The sequence below is a fragment of the Ceratotherium simum genome, chromosome 19 (genome assembly GCF_057802395.1).
Source record: "Ceratotherium simum simum isolate JZ-2026a chromosome 19, ASM5780239v1, whole genome shotgun sequence".
NCBI lineage: Eukaryota > Metazoa > Chordata > Mammalia > Perissodactyla > Rhinocerotidae > Ceratotherium > Ceratotherium simum.
The window spans coordinates 20,156,563-20,173,691 of NC_141918.1; the positions used below are offsets into that span (position 1 = coordinate 20,156,563).

At 34.0% G+C, this 17,129-nt stretch overlaps 1 protein-coding gene across 5 annotated transcripts in view; it reads left to right on the plus strand.

Annotated features, from left to right (window-relative positions):
- Window positions 1-16,928, plus strand: part of FUT9 (fucosyltransferase 9) — a 109,360-nt gene extending 92,432 nt beyond the window's left edge. For all 5 annotated transcript variants that reach the window (XM_087443901.1, XM_087443898.1, XM_087443900.1 and 2 more), the window contains one exon: window positions 4,491-16,928. In XM_087443901.1, coding sequence (XP_087300027.1) covers window positions 4,499-5,578 — 1,080 coding nt within the window. In that variant the 5' untranslated portion in view covers window positions 4,491-4,498 and the 3' untranslated portion in view covers window positions 5,579-16,928. The remainder of the gene's footprint in view (window positions 1-4,490) is intronic.
- Window positions 16,929-17,129: the final 201 nt, after the last annotated feature.

Below are 17,129 nucleotides of genomic sequence, written 5' to 3' on the forward strand. Positions count from 1 at the left end.
TTCTTCTACATTATATATGGGACGCTGCCACAGCATGGCTGGATGATCAGTGCCTAGGTCGGTGCCCAGGATCCAAACCCACGTACCCCGGGCCACCAAAGTGGAGTGCGCAAACTTAACCACTATGCCACTGGGCTGGCCCCCAAGATTCTGTTATTTTTAATGCTAAAGTCTTTAAATAGTCTTTTATGGTACTTGAACCTATTAAAAATAATTGAAAAGGTTTAATTATCCTATTTACTGTTACAATTTACTTTATGCTATAAATTTATTACTGTCTCTGGGTGAGAGCAATAGCACTGCTATGGGTGCTTTAAAAATAAATTGTATCAATTAGCAGTTCAAGGCATTTCAGATATCCAACTGAATTTTAGCTAGTAGGTGAAAAGGTTCCTGTCAAGGGGATGTCAATTTGGCTCTAAGAGGCAAACTTTTCTGACAGCTTCTATACAAAGCAGGGGTCACTGAGTAACTGCCCCCATTGGTTAGTAATTGACCCGGACAGCAGTGAAAAGTTGAGGGGAGAGGGTGTGCAAAGAGTTAACAAAAAGAAGCTCAAGTAATACAAAATGTCCAGGAAGCAGGGAAACTGAAAGGCACACAGTGGAAGGAATATTGTTTCTGCCTAGTGACCACTTCTTTCTCATTTGGCCAAAAAAAAGAGTCATGGGACTAAAACGTACCAGATAGATGCCAATTTTGAGACATGACAAAGAGAGGCAAAACCGGGAGATTTTGCTCACGTAGTGGTAGGAATACTTGTAGGTCAATTTTAATGGTAGTTATTCTGTAGAGGGATATATGTTAAATGCACACAGAAAGCAACTATATATATAGTTCTTCACTTGGCAACTATATATATATAATATATATAGTTTACACTTGGCACATGTTTATCTAGTTACCAAGCATTTTACCTTGTACATAGTTGGGACTCATCAATCCACACATTCATTCATGCAGCATATACAGCATTTATTAAGCACCTACTATATTCTGGTGATGAGGATTCAGCAGTAAAGAAACAAAGCCCTTCATGGAGCTTACATTCTGGTATCATCAAGACGATTACATTCTCTGGCTGCAGCCTGAGGAATCCGTAAACAAAAGGTGGTCATCAAGTGCCCAGACTCTGGAGACCGCTAGCCTGGGTTTGAAAGTGTACTCTGCCACTTACTAACTGTGTGACCTTGGGCAAGTTTCTTCACTGTTTTCTGCCTCAGTTTCTTCATCAATAAAATGGGAATATAATGAAGTAATACATGTGCTTACATATATATTTGTTACTGTGAGTGCTCAGATCAATGTTTGGCACTAATAAGCACCATATCAGTGTCAGGTATTGTTCTTGTTAAGGGAAATAGATCTAAATTTAACTCATGGGTAAATAGTCCTCAATTATAAAGAATAGAGACCAGGGAAATCAAGACAATAAAACTTGAGGTGCCAAATGTACCTCAATGGATTATCGATTTGTATTATTTGTTCAAAGAAGATTGTAGAAGGCAAGAAAGAGCATAACTCAATGGCTAGGCCAGTTAATTATATCTCTGGCCCTCATAAGCTAGTTAATTATATTTCTAGCCCTCAATTTCCTTATCTGTGAAGCAGAGGTGATAAAAGACCTCCCTGATAGGGGTTCTGTGAGGATTGAGGGGGAATGATGTGTGCAAAATGCTTGGCACAAGGCCTAGCCAAGACTGAGCATTTCTTAAATGGCAGCTATTAAAGTTGTAACCTAATTGTATTGAATTGACATCATTTATTTAGATAGTTTTTGCCATTGCATTTCAATTCAAAAAGGATTTGAGGAAACTTTCAATGAGAGCATTTTTAAAAACCATTAAACATTGACCTGATAGAAAAACAAAACAAAACACTGCAGTGCTCAATCGAATCAGGTATCTTAAAGATTAATATTACTCCATTAAAAAGCAGATCCTTCCAGTAAGTTTTCTCAGTCTGTAGATCCCAAGGGCTAGAAAAAATTGAGAGATTGCCCAACTAGTTAAATTTATAAAGTAGGATCAAATGTAACTAAACTTCCATAAATTTACTCTTGAATTAGATCACGATATATTTTCAATATTGTTTATTGTTAAATTTTTGTACTTTTGCATCTGTGTTTATAAATGAAATAGATTTTTTTTTAACTTTCCATGTGTTTTTGGTAACAAGATAATAATTGGCTTCATATAATGAGTTAAGTTTATTTCCTTATTTCTCTGTTTTCTAGAATGATTTTATTTTTAAAATGATAGTATTTTCTATTCATTGAATTACTAATATCATTCCTGCAAAATCATCTAGGTCTAGTGTTTGTTTTTAGTTGTTATCATTTATGAATTCTATTTCTTTAACTGTACTTGTTTAATCATAATTTCTGATTAAAATTGGCATTTTTCCATATGCGCAGAAATATAACCATTCGTTTAATCAGATTTTCAAATTTATTTGCATAAAATTACTCAATATAATCATTTCTAGTTTTTTCTGTGTTAAATAAATAATTATTTATTCTTTTTTGGTATTTAATTTGAATTTCTCTTGTTTTTCTTGATTATCCTTGCCCGAAGTTTATCTTAGAAATTTTTTCCTGTTTTATTGAGTTATAATTGACATATAACATTGTATTAGTTTAAGGTATACAACATTATGATTTGATATATATAGTATTGCAAAATGATTACCACAATAAGTTTGGTTAACATCCATCACCTTACATAGTTACATGTGATGCTATTAGTCATCTCAAATTTTTGCTCTCAATTTTAATGATTTCTATCACTACTTTAATTTTTCACTTCTTATTTCTTTAGCTTTGGAACCTGTTCTTTGTGCAGCTTGTTGAGTTGGCCAATTTGTTAATTAATTTCTACAAAACTATGCAAATCTGTAAATTTGCTTCTAAGTACTAAGTACATTTTCACAAAACTTGACATGCAGTACCATCAATGTCATTTAGTTCTAAGGAGTTGAGATTTCCTTCATATACCTTCCTGAGTTTCTCTGGAGCTCAAAGGTTAATTAATAGTTCCTGGACATATTTAGTTTTTTATTTTCCTTTTGTTATTGACTGGGCAGTACTGAAGCTAACTTCGACGGTAAGCCTGTCTTAGGAGTGCTCCAGAATACAATGTCCAGAATCTTTGGACTCACAAAATCAAGCTTTACTACATAGAGAATGTCACATGCTTTAAGAAAAACTGTATAACCAAAAAATATGATTTTTTAAATGCTCACATAAATTTAGATAATTAAATGAAAGACAATTTCTCCCTTTTTCTGGAAGGAAAAATATCTAATGTTTCTACACTAGTTTTGGTAAGATTTTAAAATACTTTAATGAGTCTGAAATTGATAGACCATATTATTTTGGTGAGAAGAATAATGAGTTTCAGAGGTTCAGTAAAAATTTGATCAAGAGACACTTTTGCAAACATATTACACATTTTATCTTTGTGTTCATATTTATAAGGAGGCATGAATATCAAAGAGAAATAACCTTGAAGACACTTGTATAAAAAAATTTAAACGCCTTGACTCATCTTTTTAGCTGCAATCTGCTAAAATTCACAAGATCAATATAGTTGTCCAAGAAATGTAATTATTTTCTTTTGAGAATTCATTTATTTTTATTTTTATAATATTAATATCATTTTAATGCTAAGAAAAATTTGTTTTTAATGCTGCAATACCACATAAGTGAGACTGTTGTTCTAATGCCAGTGGAGCATTTGATTATCACATCCTAGTAGATATTGGGTGTACTAACAGATTATTAAAAGTAAGCAAAGAAAATTGTAAGAAAAAATAAAAATAAACAACGAGGGGTTTTAATTTATCAAATTTTTGCATCAGTGTACTTACTAAAAAAACAGATATCAAATCAAGAGTTGTCAGTTTTTACAGGATGATTATCCTGATGCATTTTTAACAGTGAAGAAAAACTTACACCAAAAAAGAAAAACATAACTTTTTCCTTTAAAAACTTTGGTTTTCTACTGAATTCTATCTGAACTGCAAAGTTATATTACAGTCTCAAAAAGTGCACGAGTAAATAAGTGATTGCATCGACTGGGAAATGTTCACAAATCTGATGTGGTTTCAAAATACTGAAAATTTTAGTCATAGCTTTGATGATGACAGTCCTTGTTGTGCCTGATTTCTACAAGCAAGTAAAAATATAACAGGTAAGCATGGCATTAAAAAAAATGTAACTCGGCTTGAAGATATGCCGGTACATTATAACAATTCCAACTCATTATTTGTAGAGTTTAGGAGAAACTTCCTATTGAAGGCAGTTTCTTGGCTTAAGTGAAAGCTCTATATCTCTCAATGGTTTGATAACACTGAAAAGGTAAATACAGTTGATTTTGTGATTAAGTGTATTTTAGGATGTACCACCTGTTCATCTCAAATTATCTTTATGATTAACTCTTCATTCCTACCCCTACCTACCCCTCTATCTTTCTCTTCCTGTTTCACAGAAAAAATTATGACACCAGCATCCAAAGGAATTCTGCGCCCATTTCTAATCGTCTGCGTTATCCTGGGCTGCTTCGTGGCATGTCTATTCATTTACATCAAGCCCACCAACAGCTGGATCTTCAGTCCAATGGAGTCAGCCAGCTCAGTGCTGAAAATGAAAAATTTCTTCTCCACCAAGACTGATTATTTTAATGAAACTACTATTCTGATTTGGGTGTGGCCATTTGGACAGACCTTTGATCTTACATCCTGCCAAGCAATGTTCAACATCCAAGGATGCCACCTCACCACGGACCGTTCTCTGTACAACAAATCTCATGCAGTTCTGATCCATCACCGAGATATCAGTTGGGATCTGACTAACTTACCTCAGCAGGCTAGGCCACCCTTCCAGAAATGGATTTGGATGAATTTGGAATCACCAACTCACACACCCCAAAAGAGTGGTATTGAGCACCTGTTCAACCTAACTCTGACTTACCGCCGCGACTCAGATATCCAAGTGCCTTATGGCTTCTTGACGGTGAGCACAAACCCCTTCGTGTTTGAAGTGCCAAACAAAGAGAAGTTAGTGTGCTGGGTTGTAAGTAACTGGAACCCTGAGCATGCCAGGGTCAAATATTACAATGAACTAAGCAAAAGCATTGAAATCCATACCTATGGGCAAGCATTTGGAGAGTACGTGAATGATAAAAATTTGATTCCTACCATATCCACTTGCAAATTTTATCTTTCCTTTGAAAACTCAATCCACAAAGATTACATCACAGAAAAGCTGTACAATGCTTTTCTGGCTGGCTCTGTACCTGTTGTTCTGGGGCCGTCTAGGGAAAACTATGAAAATTATATTCCAGCAGATTCATTCATTCATGTGGAAGACTACAACTCTCCCAGTGAGCTAGCAAAGTATCTGAAGGAAGTTGACAAAAACAATAAGTTATACCTTAGCTACTTTAACTGGAGGAAGGATTTCACAGTAAATCTTCCACGATTTTGGGAATCACATGCATGCTTGGCTTGTGATCATGTGAAAAGGCATCAAGAATATAAGTCTGTTGGTAATCTAGAGAAATGGTTTTGGAATTAAAGTTTTTCATCATTTGCACACTTGGCAAATTACTTTGATGAGATATCATCCAAGTTTTAAGGATGAAAAGAGAGACAACATTCTGTTTTTGTGTCACAGTTTATTTTTATCACTCTCTCTTGGGTAACGTGTATATTTTGATGGAGATTTTTAAGAGCTCAGCATTAGCAATCACTCCATTTGGTTTTAAATTATCCTATATATACCTAATTATGTGCACTGAAAAATAATTTATTCTTTGCTATCATTTGTAAACATTGGTTTTTCACATTTTTGTAGTTGTTTGTAATGTAAGTTTGTGATATGATTGCTGTTTCTACATTGATCAGCTATTTAATCTATTTGGCAAATGAAGATGCACATCTTAAAACATGAAATATTTTCACTAAATGTTATAATATCTAGTTCCAAGTTTGCATAATGTAACAAAGGAAAAACATTTGTAATTGAATTCTAACCTCTTTGACTTCGGACTTGAACAAAGTGTATACCTGTCTCTATTTGATCTATTTTTTACCCGTTTACCACATTTGTGAAGGCAGAATTATTCATATAGTGAATAAGAAAAGCAGTGAGGCATAACTGTTATATTCAGGAAGCTATTAGACTTCCCATTTATTTTCATTAAGCTGATTTGCAAATGAAGCCATTGGTTCTCATGATCTTAAATTAAATTATTCAGGTATTTTTAAATATCCAATTCATTGGGATTTTTAGTACCTAAGAAATAATCCTAATAACACTTAAGAAAACCTAAGATAGTTCTCTTCCTGATCCTGATAATACATTGTTATAATAAAACAAATAATTTCCTCAAACAGCAAAGAAAAACGATATGTATAGATACAAATCATATTTATAAATGGTACATTTATGTACAATTTTTAATGACATATCAATTTAAAATATTTTTTTCTGAAGCCCTAATATTTAAAACAGTCTTATTTTATCATATGGACAAATGAATAGACATAACATTTGAGAGGTTTGTCTTATCATTTAAAAGAACCTAAATAAAATTATCATCAAGGTGTTAAATAGAAGATGTTAAATGAAGTGCCAAAATGAATGAGGTATATAATAAAGTGGGGGTATATAGGAAACACACAGTGTTAACACAGAGTAGAATCTCAATGTATATTTGTTAAATGAATAAATAAATGTCATTGAAAGTCATGGAAAAATTTTTGTTTGTTTCAATGAAGTGACAGTTCTAGCCTAGAGGTACTAACTGGAGATGATGTTTCATATTCCACTTTAGTAATTATTCATATATAGTACATAGGACCATAGCCCTCAGGGCTTTACAGAACCAAAATAAACTTATCATTACACTAAGTTTTTGGAGAATTCATCTCTGAACTTGGAGTTGCTTTATAGCATTTCTCATCCATAAGGTTGAGGGCCAGATATAAGCAGAGAGGAGTAGGTGAGAAAAGATGGGATGATAAGGATTCTTCAAGGAAAGCATTCCCCCTAAAAATCTTTACTGACTTTATTCCATTCAGGCCAAAAACCCATCAAAAGAATTAAAATGTTCTGATGCCATCCATTTGCCAGAGAGAGACAAATTTTAATTCAGTAAGGAGATATGTCCAACAATCCAGACTGCTCTGTGAGGGAATGAGCTCTCTGGAGTACCCAAAGGATTTGAGCAGAGGAAAGGTCTTACACTGATGGAAAATTGTTGGATCCTCAGGTTTCTTTCTTTACCCATGATTGAACAGGGATGCTGTGTCAGGCAATGCCCTAACCAGAGATAAAGATGAACAAGGTTCATACTATCACTGCCTTAAAGGAGCTTACGGTTAAGCAGAGAGATACGTGCGAGTTTCCTCTGAGTCCATGTTTATATGCACATACAACTCTCAGTGGAGTTTATATGTCACCACTGATTTGATGAAAATAAGATAGCAAATTTCCCCAATTGCTTAGCTATTTGACATGTTTCTAAGCTGCAAACTTTGTTTACTCATTTGACCCAATGCAAATTCCCTTCATGTTATCTCTTCTAACCACATTGCATCAAGAAATAGTATGTCTATGTGGATGCCCTCCTAGATAAGGAAAGATCGCCACGCACATTTGTTTTGCCATGTTAAAATAGTCAAATTGATATATTTACTTTGTTGATTTTTTGGCCTATAAAAATTATAGGGGGTCTGAAGAGGATGCATTGCTAACAAGTTTGGAAAGTACCTGCTTTCTTAGAAAGCAGAAAAGTATTCAATGTCATGGCAACCCACCTTTGCTGTGGCAGATGCTCATGATTTCAAAGAACTAAGAAACCTGAGGCATTGTCTCTGTTATCAAATATAAATTTGGTTTCTTTCTTAGTCTGTGACTATAATCACATGCTGAAAATATGATTCAAGCCAAGGCAATAATAGTAAGTGACTAACTGGCATCTCTGTCTATTGAAAACCCATTACCAAGTCCCAGAAGAATGTTTTCTGAGTTTGAAGGGCCAAAATGAATGAGGTAACTTCAGTTCCACGTCCATTGATCAGTGAGTTTTAGGGCTAGAAGGAATTATAACAACGTTTACAAACCAATCCCTTTATTCTATGTATGAGTTAACTAGATCCAGATATAATACTTATTCAAGACAGATGTTGAGACACACACACTCACACACCACACAGCTGATGACACAGCCAAGATTAGAATTTAAGGGTCCTATCTTTATTAATCCTGTTTTCTTTTTCATTGTATTCTTACCTTATCATGGTAGTACGTTTCAATTCCTATAAATGTGAATGCTGTATAGGTATTATTAGGGCCTGTGGAAGCACTTTGACTTTTGAAAAGGTATACAGTAAACAAAACATCAAACTTATTAGCCTTCTTTCTTCTTTAAACATTTTAGGAGTTGAGCTTTAGCAGAAGGAAATGGACTTTCACTACATTTTAAATGCAATATTTGAATACATTGAAATGCAACCCTCAAGATAGTGTATGGTTCTCAGCCGCTCCTTTAATAAATCCTGTGGATTGCAATTCTTCTTAAGGATATCTTATAGTGAAAAATATTGATTCAACAAAACTGGCTTGCTGCTGGTTATAAAAATAAATAATTATGCCAGGGGATAGATTGTGGATATAAAAAGAATAGACTACTTAAAAAGTTTTATTTCAAAATACAAAATCAAAAACCTTCAATGGTCTGAATACTTAAATATTAATTATCGTAGGCCTCACTAGTAAGAATATATAAATATTAACTATTATAGGCCTTAATAGTAAGACTATATGCTGAATTCTCCATATCCAGCAGTATTACACTCTGGAAAAAAAAGAGACTTGACAGTCGTATTTTATGATAGCCATAAATTTGACAATATGAAGTAGAAACAAAAAAAATTATCTTAATGGGAAACGAATATCAGTTTAAAATTTTTATATTTGCTACATCAGTCCTTATTATGCTAGAATGTGCAGAAATGTTTTCTGTTGTGAAGGCTTAGAAAACTCAGAGTATTTGAGTGTCAAGCGACAGAATATTTGGGAATTATTTGCTGAGCCGTTAAATTCTTGCCTCCAATTGGAGGTTAAACATGGAAAGAATATTGATATCCTTTTCCTGCCTATTTTCAGACTAGATTCCATGAGTCTTAAGGTAATCACCTAGAAAATGTCTTTGCATGAATTAATGTTACCAAAACAGGGTTTAGGTTCTTACAATATGACTTTGTGCTTAACCATATCTTTGAGTTGCCTTGAAATCTGATCTCATTTAGGAACTTCTTAACAAGTTAATTATAATCAAGCTGTCAAATATAACAAACTTGAGGATCTAAAAGAGAAGCATAGTGCCTAACACAGAGAAGGATCTCAAAAACACGTGTTGAATGAATAAACAAATTGCATTAGAGGTTATGCAAAATATTTTTTTAAGTGTGATAACAATTCCAGTTTATTGGTACTAGTTAGAGATGGTATTTTATATTCATTTCATTGGTCAGTTTGCTGCCTAGCTGCAAAAGAAAGGCATTTTATGTCCTTCCAGTCTTACTGCATTCTAAGATCTCAAAAGGAGTAACATTTCAAGAAAGATTAAAAAGGATTTGGAGCATATTAACATTCTATTTAAATATATATATACCAACTGTTTCTAATGGGAAAGACAAGAAGCATTTAAGGAGAATATAAAGTGCAAGCACTGTGAAGGGCACATATTTGTTACCAAACTGTGCAAGGAGAGAAATAGTTTCTTTCCTCCCTAACTGCACTCCTTTGTATTGCAAACACCAATCAATTAAGATGATATTTTTTTCTGGATGTCTCTCATCTAGAGATTGTGTAGCATTTTGCAAATGGGTAAGCTCCACTACCATCTGAAGTGTTCTCCCTCTCGGTAATTCATATTGAATGCATCCATAGTCATAAGCATTATATAGAACAGTTAACAGAACATAACTGAGAAATAGCGTGCTCAACCAGAAATGTGAATATTGCTAGGCTGGGTTATGGGTTTAACAAACCATAATTTTGAGAAAGCCACTTAACTTCTCTGGACCTTTTTGTCTGTAAGATTCCTTCTAACACTATTACTCTCTCATCTAAGATCTAAATTGATATATGCACATATTTGCAACTGAAATTTCAATGACCATCTCAAAATAATTTTTTGGAGGTGAATATTCCAAACAGATTTCCCTCTTGTTTTTCTGAATAGACATTTAAAATATAAAACTGATTATTTAAACTAATCTGTGGAGAGAACCTAATCCAGTGCTTGGACCATAGCAATTCCTCAATGCACCAACCTTCCTCCTCAAACTCCTTCCTCCCCTTATTTCTCTATCTACATCTTTTGCAATTCATGGACTCACCACTCACTGAGACCTTAATTGCTTGCAGAAAACCAACCATATATTAGGCATTATTTTAAAATATTTTAGATATTTCTATATCATCCACATTCTTATTACAATAATCTAAAATTTTTTATTGATGCAAAAATTTCAGGGAGGCAATGGAGGCACATAGTCAATCCTCATATGACAAGAAAATAGCAAGTATGATTTAAATAAGCCAGGTTGAATACATCCAGACAATTTACTTATTTTTAAACTCATACTTAATATATATTTATGCATTTGATTGACTTTGAAAATATTTTAAAGAATTTGAGAAGGACCTCTCCAACATGAACCACCTTTTGTCAGTGTTACTAAAAGCTGGGTTCCTGGGTCTTCTGACCTAGAATCACCAGAAGTGTTTATTAACAATACAAATTCCCAGGCCCTACTCATGCAATCAGAATCTCTTCAAATAAGTAAGTCCAAACTACCATGCTTTTAATACATTTCCTAAGTTATTCTGTTTCATGCTATAGTTTGTGAACCATCCTAAACCAGCAGTTCTCAAACACACATATGTGTTTGGGACTTCCTGCATCAGCTGCATAAGAATCATTTGAGAGATCATTTAATAATACACAGCTTCTGATTCTCTGGATCTGAGATGAGAGCTGGAATCTGATTTTTAAAAGTCTCCCCAGATAGTTCTGATGTGCTGTCAAGTTTGAGGTCTGTGTCTTAGCCACCTGCTAAATGGGAAATATTCTATTGCTCAAGTGATCCAAGCTATCACCCCTCTTTAGTTCACCTGGAATCTTCCTGAATATGTCAGTGAAGTATTCCTCTACTTCAAGATGCAAGACACTCTCTATACCTAATTATTTCATGCGTGAGCACAGTACAGACAAACTAATCTCTTGATTTGGGGTAGGTGATTTACAGTCTCCAGACCTTCTTTCAAGTTTTGAGTGGCATATAACAGTGTTTCTCAAGCCTGGATGTACATTGAATCACCTGGAGAGGATCTAAAATTGCAGATGCCCAAACCCTATCTCCAGAGACCTGATCTAATTGGTTTGAGAGAGGACCCAGAGGCGAACAGTTGTACAAGCTACACAAATGATACTAACGTGGGCCACCTCTGGGATCCACCAGTCTACACAGAAGGCATGAGCAGTTTTTGGCCTGGAGAAATTATTGGGACAAGAAAAGCTTACATACCTTGAAAAAAATACCTCTCATTCTCTTTTTAGCTTCTAACAGCATGTTTGTATTTTGCAATGTGGGAGACTGGACTATACAATTAGCAGAATCCTTTATGACCATAAAATCTTATGCTTCTGTGATCTGCTTATCCTCTCTATGTGTCTAAAAGACCTCTTCCCCAGGTCCCCAAGTCCTTGGTTGGTGGGCGGAAACATGACTTGCAATTGGGATACAGCAAGGAGCTATAGCACGTGAATTTTTTGATGACCACAGATTTAGAATTGAATCCCAGCTCTGCCACTCACCAACTGTGTGCGAGTTACTTGACTTCTCTTAGCCTCAGATTTTACATCTGTAAAGTGGAGGTAGCACATTCCTGATGCATTTTTTTGTGAGGACAAATGAAATGGCATTTAAGTGACTAGATAATGTGTTCAATTAGTATTGTTTGTTATAATAAAACATCATTATGAGAAACCCAAAACTATTTCTACAATTTCAGGTCTAAAACTCTGAAAACACCAAGCAGACAGCTTATAAGAATCATTTAAATCAAATTTAAATAAGCCAAAAGAATAATCTCCAGGAAAAGAGAAACAAATAAATATAGTGTGGAAGCATGCATTCACATCTTCTGTAATTCCTAAGTAATGGATGTGGTATGAGGAGCTGGCAATGGTAGCACATAGGCATTATTTGCATTACTAAACACATAAACCATTTCTTAAAATAATTGGGACCTAAGCAGGCCTAATTTTCCCTTGTTATGAGCAATCAGTAAATTAACAGTCAATTTAGCTTATTATCAGTTGGTATAGTTTAAGTCACAGAATGCAGTAATAGAAAGATTCTCAGAGATCATTTTCTGGTAAGGAAGGAGGCCTAGAAATATTCAACAACTTGAGTTAATCTACCACTTCAGTTGGTCCACTAGCTTAATCACAGAGCTACTGAACAATATAAGTTAGGAAGCAGAATCAAGTCTCCAACTACTTTTCCTAAAGTTAAAAAAATTCTAAAAGTTACTTTAAAAATGTTAGGGTGTAAATTCAATAAATAGGAGTGTATTTGTTTAGTGGTGCAGAAATAAAATAATTCTTATCCAGACTGTGATTAAGACTACTCTAATTGCTAATTGCATAATAAATAGGGTTTGACATGAATAATCTCAACTGTTCATGTGCACAATTTCTAAGTTGTACTGTAATAAAACAAAAAAGTAAACATAAGGAAAATTTTTATATTTATGTGTGAAAAAAATGAATGTTATTCAAAATAGTATTTTTTAAGTAGTTCCCAATTGTCTCTCTTTAAAGAACAATAGAAATGTTTATTTCAGATACAATATTAGAAAACTTCAAAAATTGAATTACTTTTCTGAGTTCTCTGACTACCAAATTGTTGAATTTGTTGTATACGTAAAGTATGTTAAATTAGAGCTTGCCGGAATTTCATCATGAAAAACAAATATAAGTTTTATCTGAAAAATTTTAAAAGTGATTTCTACAGAGATGTATGTTGACTGTGGTAAATCTTTATACACGTGGCTGCATTTGATTAATGAAGGTGCAGGAGATAGAAAGTCAGGCTCCCCAGAAACAGTACCCAGACTATATTAACAACCCAGTACTACTCATTATGCAAGAAATGTGTGCCAGAGTTACCACAGTGCATGTCCCGATCTCGGATGGGTCTCCTTAGCCACCTTCAGTCTCTTAGATGAGACAATCCCGAAGACGCCTTCTTAGTCCAAGGTGAGATTGCCAGAAGAGAGCTCACTATCATCTAGAGCAGGATATGTGTCTCCAGGGACTGGAATGTGCTCAGGCCTTTCACATGCTGGTTTTCTTTTTTAATAGCCCTTGAGCAAACCGAGACTATCTGTCTGCGTAAAACTGGGAGCAGTCCACATTTTAGAGAATAGATGACCATCTTGAATATTTTATATATTATTTTAAAATAATAAATTAAAAAAACAAAGACTATCATACTTGAGACCAGGAGTTTACTTACAAGAAAAAAAAAAAAAAAACTTTCAGCTTTGCAGATGCTCTACATTCAAATCAATGAGAGGTGTTGCCTTGGTACATTAACAGGCTATGTGGCAATGGAAATGGAGACAGAAAAAAGTAGTGAAAATAGTGGCATCTTTTTCACTCTTAAATAAAAATTTAAATCTCTAGAGCTATCAGCATGATGGCAGCCTTCAAAAACAATATATTTAGTCATGTGCTTTTTTTCCCTTCTCTCTTTTTTTTAAGGTTGAGTTTGGTAGGGGTCAGGGTTAGCGGAGCAATTGTGACAATATAAAAATAATATTGCCATAAATCACGTATAAGATGAAGGTAAGAAGTAATGTTTGCTGGAGGAAATGTAACTGGTCAAAATTCTTTGAATGAAATTATTGTGATTAATCATCTTCATTGGAATAAGGTCACTTTTTTTCTGAATCCAAAACATTGCGTATAATAGAGATTTTTAAAGGGAAAAAGTGAAGAGCTAATAAGTCTGAATGTAAATTTAAGTTCACGAAGCTGCAGAAAGGAGAAAAGTGGTGACAAGAAACAAGGAAAGAGCAGTAAACTAAGTTCTAGTTTACATAATCTGTGGTATAATTCACCAGCTTTTCTGGACCACAGATTTCTCATCTGTCAACCAAGTATGGTGGACTTTACATTAAAATCACCTGAGAGTCTCTTCATAAATCTTGATTTGTTGATTAGACATTTTGGTTTAATTAGCCTGGCATAGGGCACAAGCTGTGACATATTTTTCTAGAATTTTCCTTCTTTTCTTCCTGCTCCCTTCCATGTGGCCGTGTTGATGTTCTGCAACCCATAACAAAGTAGGGAAAGAAATTAACAGGCAATTTCTTTAGGAGCTCTAATAAAAGCATTGCTAAAGAAGAAAGCTGGAATGGAGTTTTACAAACGAAGAGTCAGGACTTGACCTGTTTCCTCTGATCTCATTTCCTCAAGAACACGAGTAGAGACACACATATGCCTAGAACTTTTTTACGTATTGTAACTTCCAATAAAACGACATACACTTAAGTAAGGAAGATCAAAACTATCACGCTGAAACAAATGTGCCAGTCCTAGCCAATATGTGAATTGTAAGGGTCAGTAATCCGTAAAACATTTGGATGATACTTGTATGTTTTATTAATGTAATGTGATTTTGCACTATTGTATTGTCATATTTAAGCAGACTCTTAAAAACACCCTGAAACCTAAACGCCAAATGTACAGTTTATAGGTTCATGTTATTTCTGATAAGGATTTAATTGCATTGTGCTAATAGTTGTTTAATGCTATTAACTTTCTGTATGTGTATTATTGCGATGCAGACCTGATAGGGTTGTTGTAAGCACACTAATTAGTCATCTCAATTTTTCTAGATAAAATCACACATTGATCAGAAATCACTTTTCTACTTATTTTTTTGTAGAGTATTTTTCCACACTTGAAAAAACATGATTATTTTGTATCAAACATCAGCTTTTCTTTAAAATCTTATTTTAGTAGCTAGTGCATGTCTGAAATAAGATGTGTTAGAAATTATATGACAATATTAAGGTTGTGTTATAGTAGGTGAAAAAAATGCATGCCATTGACGAATCATGCAACTTTGGGGGGAGGGATTTACACTGCCAACACACACAGGTTTCATCTCAATCCATGTGCATGATTCACGTCCTTTCCAAAGTCCTTTTTACACTTCAGTCAAGTGAAAATGTTATTCTTAGTGCTACTGAGCCAATAAACAATGCTGCTTTGCTTTTGTTCTCACTTTGCAGCATATTGTGGTAAATTTTTCCCTAAAATTTTCTTCCTGGGGTTTCTTGTTGGCAATAAAATACAACCGATAAAATCCTTTGTTGGCAAATGATACAATTTACTGTATAGCAACTTACTATTATGAAGCATGAAGATGTGAAAAAAATCATCTTAATCAGTTCCATACTATGAACACAATATTCTGGCAGCTTTTTCTACAATCAAGAATGGTATTTTTTTTACACTGCCAAAATCAGTACTACTGCCTGGGTGGAGAACACTTGAGGCCAGGTCTCCACGACACTAAATTGGGCAATAATGTAGAACATCCAGGCAATGTGGACAGCCAATCAGTGTAATTGGTAGAGGAAAAAAAAAGGTAAACCCAATCTTTTTCTCAGTAACTTGGGTAATTAAGAAAAAAAGATGATTGTATAAGAAATATGAATTTTGGCTGCAGAGACGAAGCCTCTACACACTGATAATTTGCAGTAGTCTTCGTGAACAGAAATTACTCCATTCCATGATGTTTTGTTTTTGTTTTCTGTTCTTTTTCAGAAAATATCCTTGTGCTTTTGAAAGGGCTTAATTCCAAACAGATAATATGTATGAACCCACAGCCACACCCCAAATGAAATTAGTCATTCCTCATAATATAGTAAAGCTAGAACATAACACTTGGTGACTTAAAACACCAAGGAAAGCATTTACACTGTTGGAACATAATTTCATTGCTATGTTATTAAAACAGTGGGGATCCTATTTATACATTTATTTATTTATTTATTTCCAGAAGTTAGGTTCATTCAAGTTCAATTTTAACAGCTTCAGTGAAGTTAGTGTAATGGTAAGAAATGTTCACTCTCGCTACTATTCCAAGCGAAAATCGTGCAACTGAGTCTTGCTACATCCTGGAGTAAAGCATTGATCCAAATGATGAGTAGTCAGTCCTAGCAGTGTGGAGGCCAACTTCACCAGCCAGGATGTTGTATTTGTATAACATTCAGCACACGCTGATCTGGGCTTTTAGTTTGCTACCATATTTTTCCCTTCATTGATTCAACTTGTAAATAACATAACATGTTATGGCAGCTAAGCAAATATTTTAATAAGCCATGAAAGGCAAAATGTCATAGGGAATCTGTATATTCAGCTATTTGGAGAACTTATGTTTTCCACAAATTAAACTGGAGATGTCATTTGAAATTTCCTTCCCTTAAAAATGCCATCACATTGTGGATTCCTGCCCATTGGTGTCTTTCTGGGCTTATAAATATATAGTGTGATTGCTATAGTTATAATTTTGTGAAATTTTGTTCAGCAATTAATAGTGATTTCAGCAATCTGTGCTAAAATACCAAGGCAGAAATAAATGTGTAAAGGATTTGAACCTATATGTGTAAGAAGAAATCTTTCTTCAATCATATTTCCTATATTCAGTATTAAGTACTTTACTGATTTACCACTGGAGTTATTCCTTGGATGTGTAAATAATGATATTCTATTCAGGCCTAATGAATTCCTGTACTGTGAATATTTAAAATAAAAGAATTCAATTTAAATGCGTAATAGTTAGTGCTGGTTATTTATAATGCTTATATTCAAAATCAATTCACTTGAGAGATTCATTTTCACTTGCATGCAAATCTAGATTCCCTGTATATATTTAATTAAAATTTAAAAACCAAATAAATATATTTTACAGATTATACATTTATTACAAATACAAAATCAAAAAATGACATTCAGTGAACATATGTA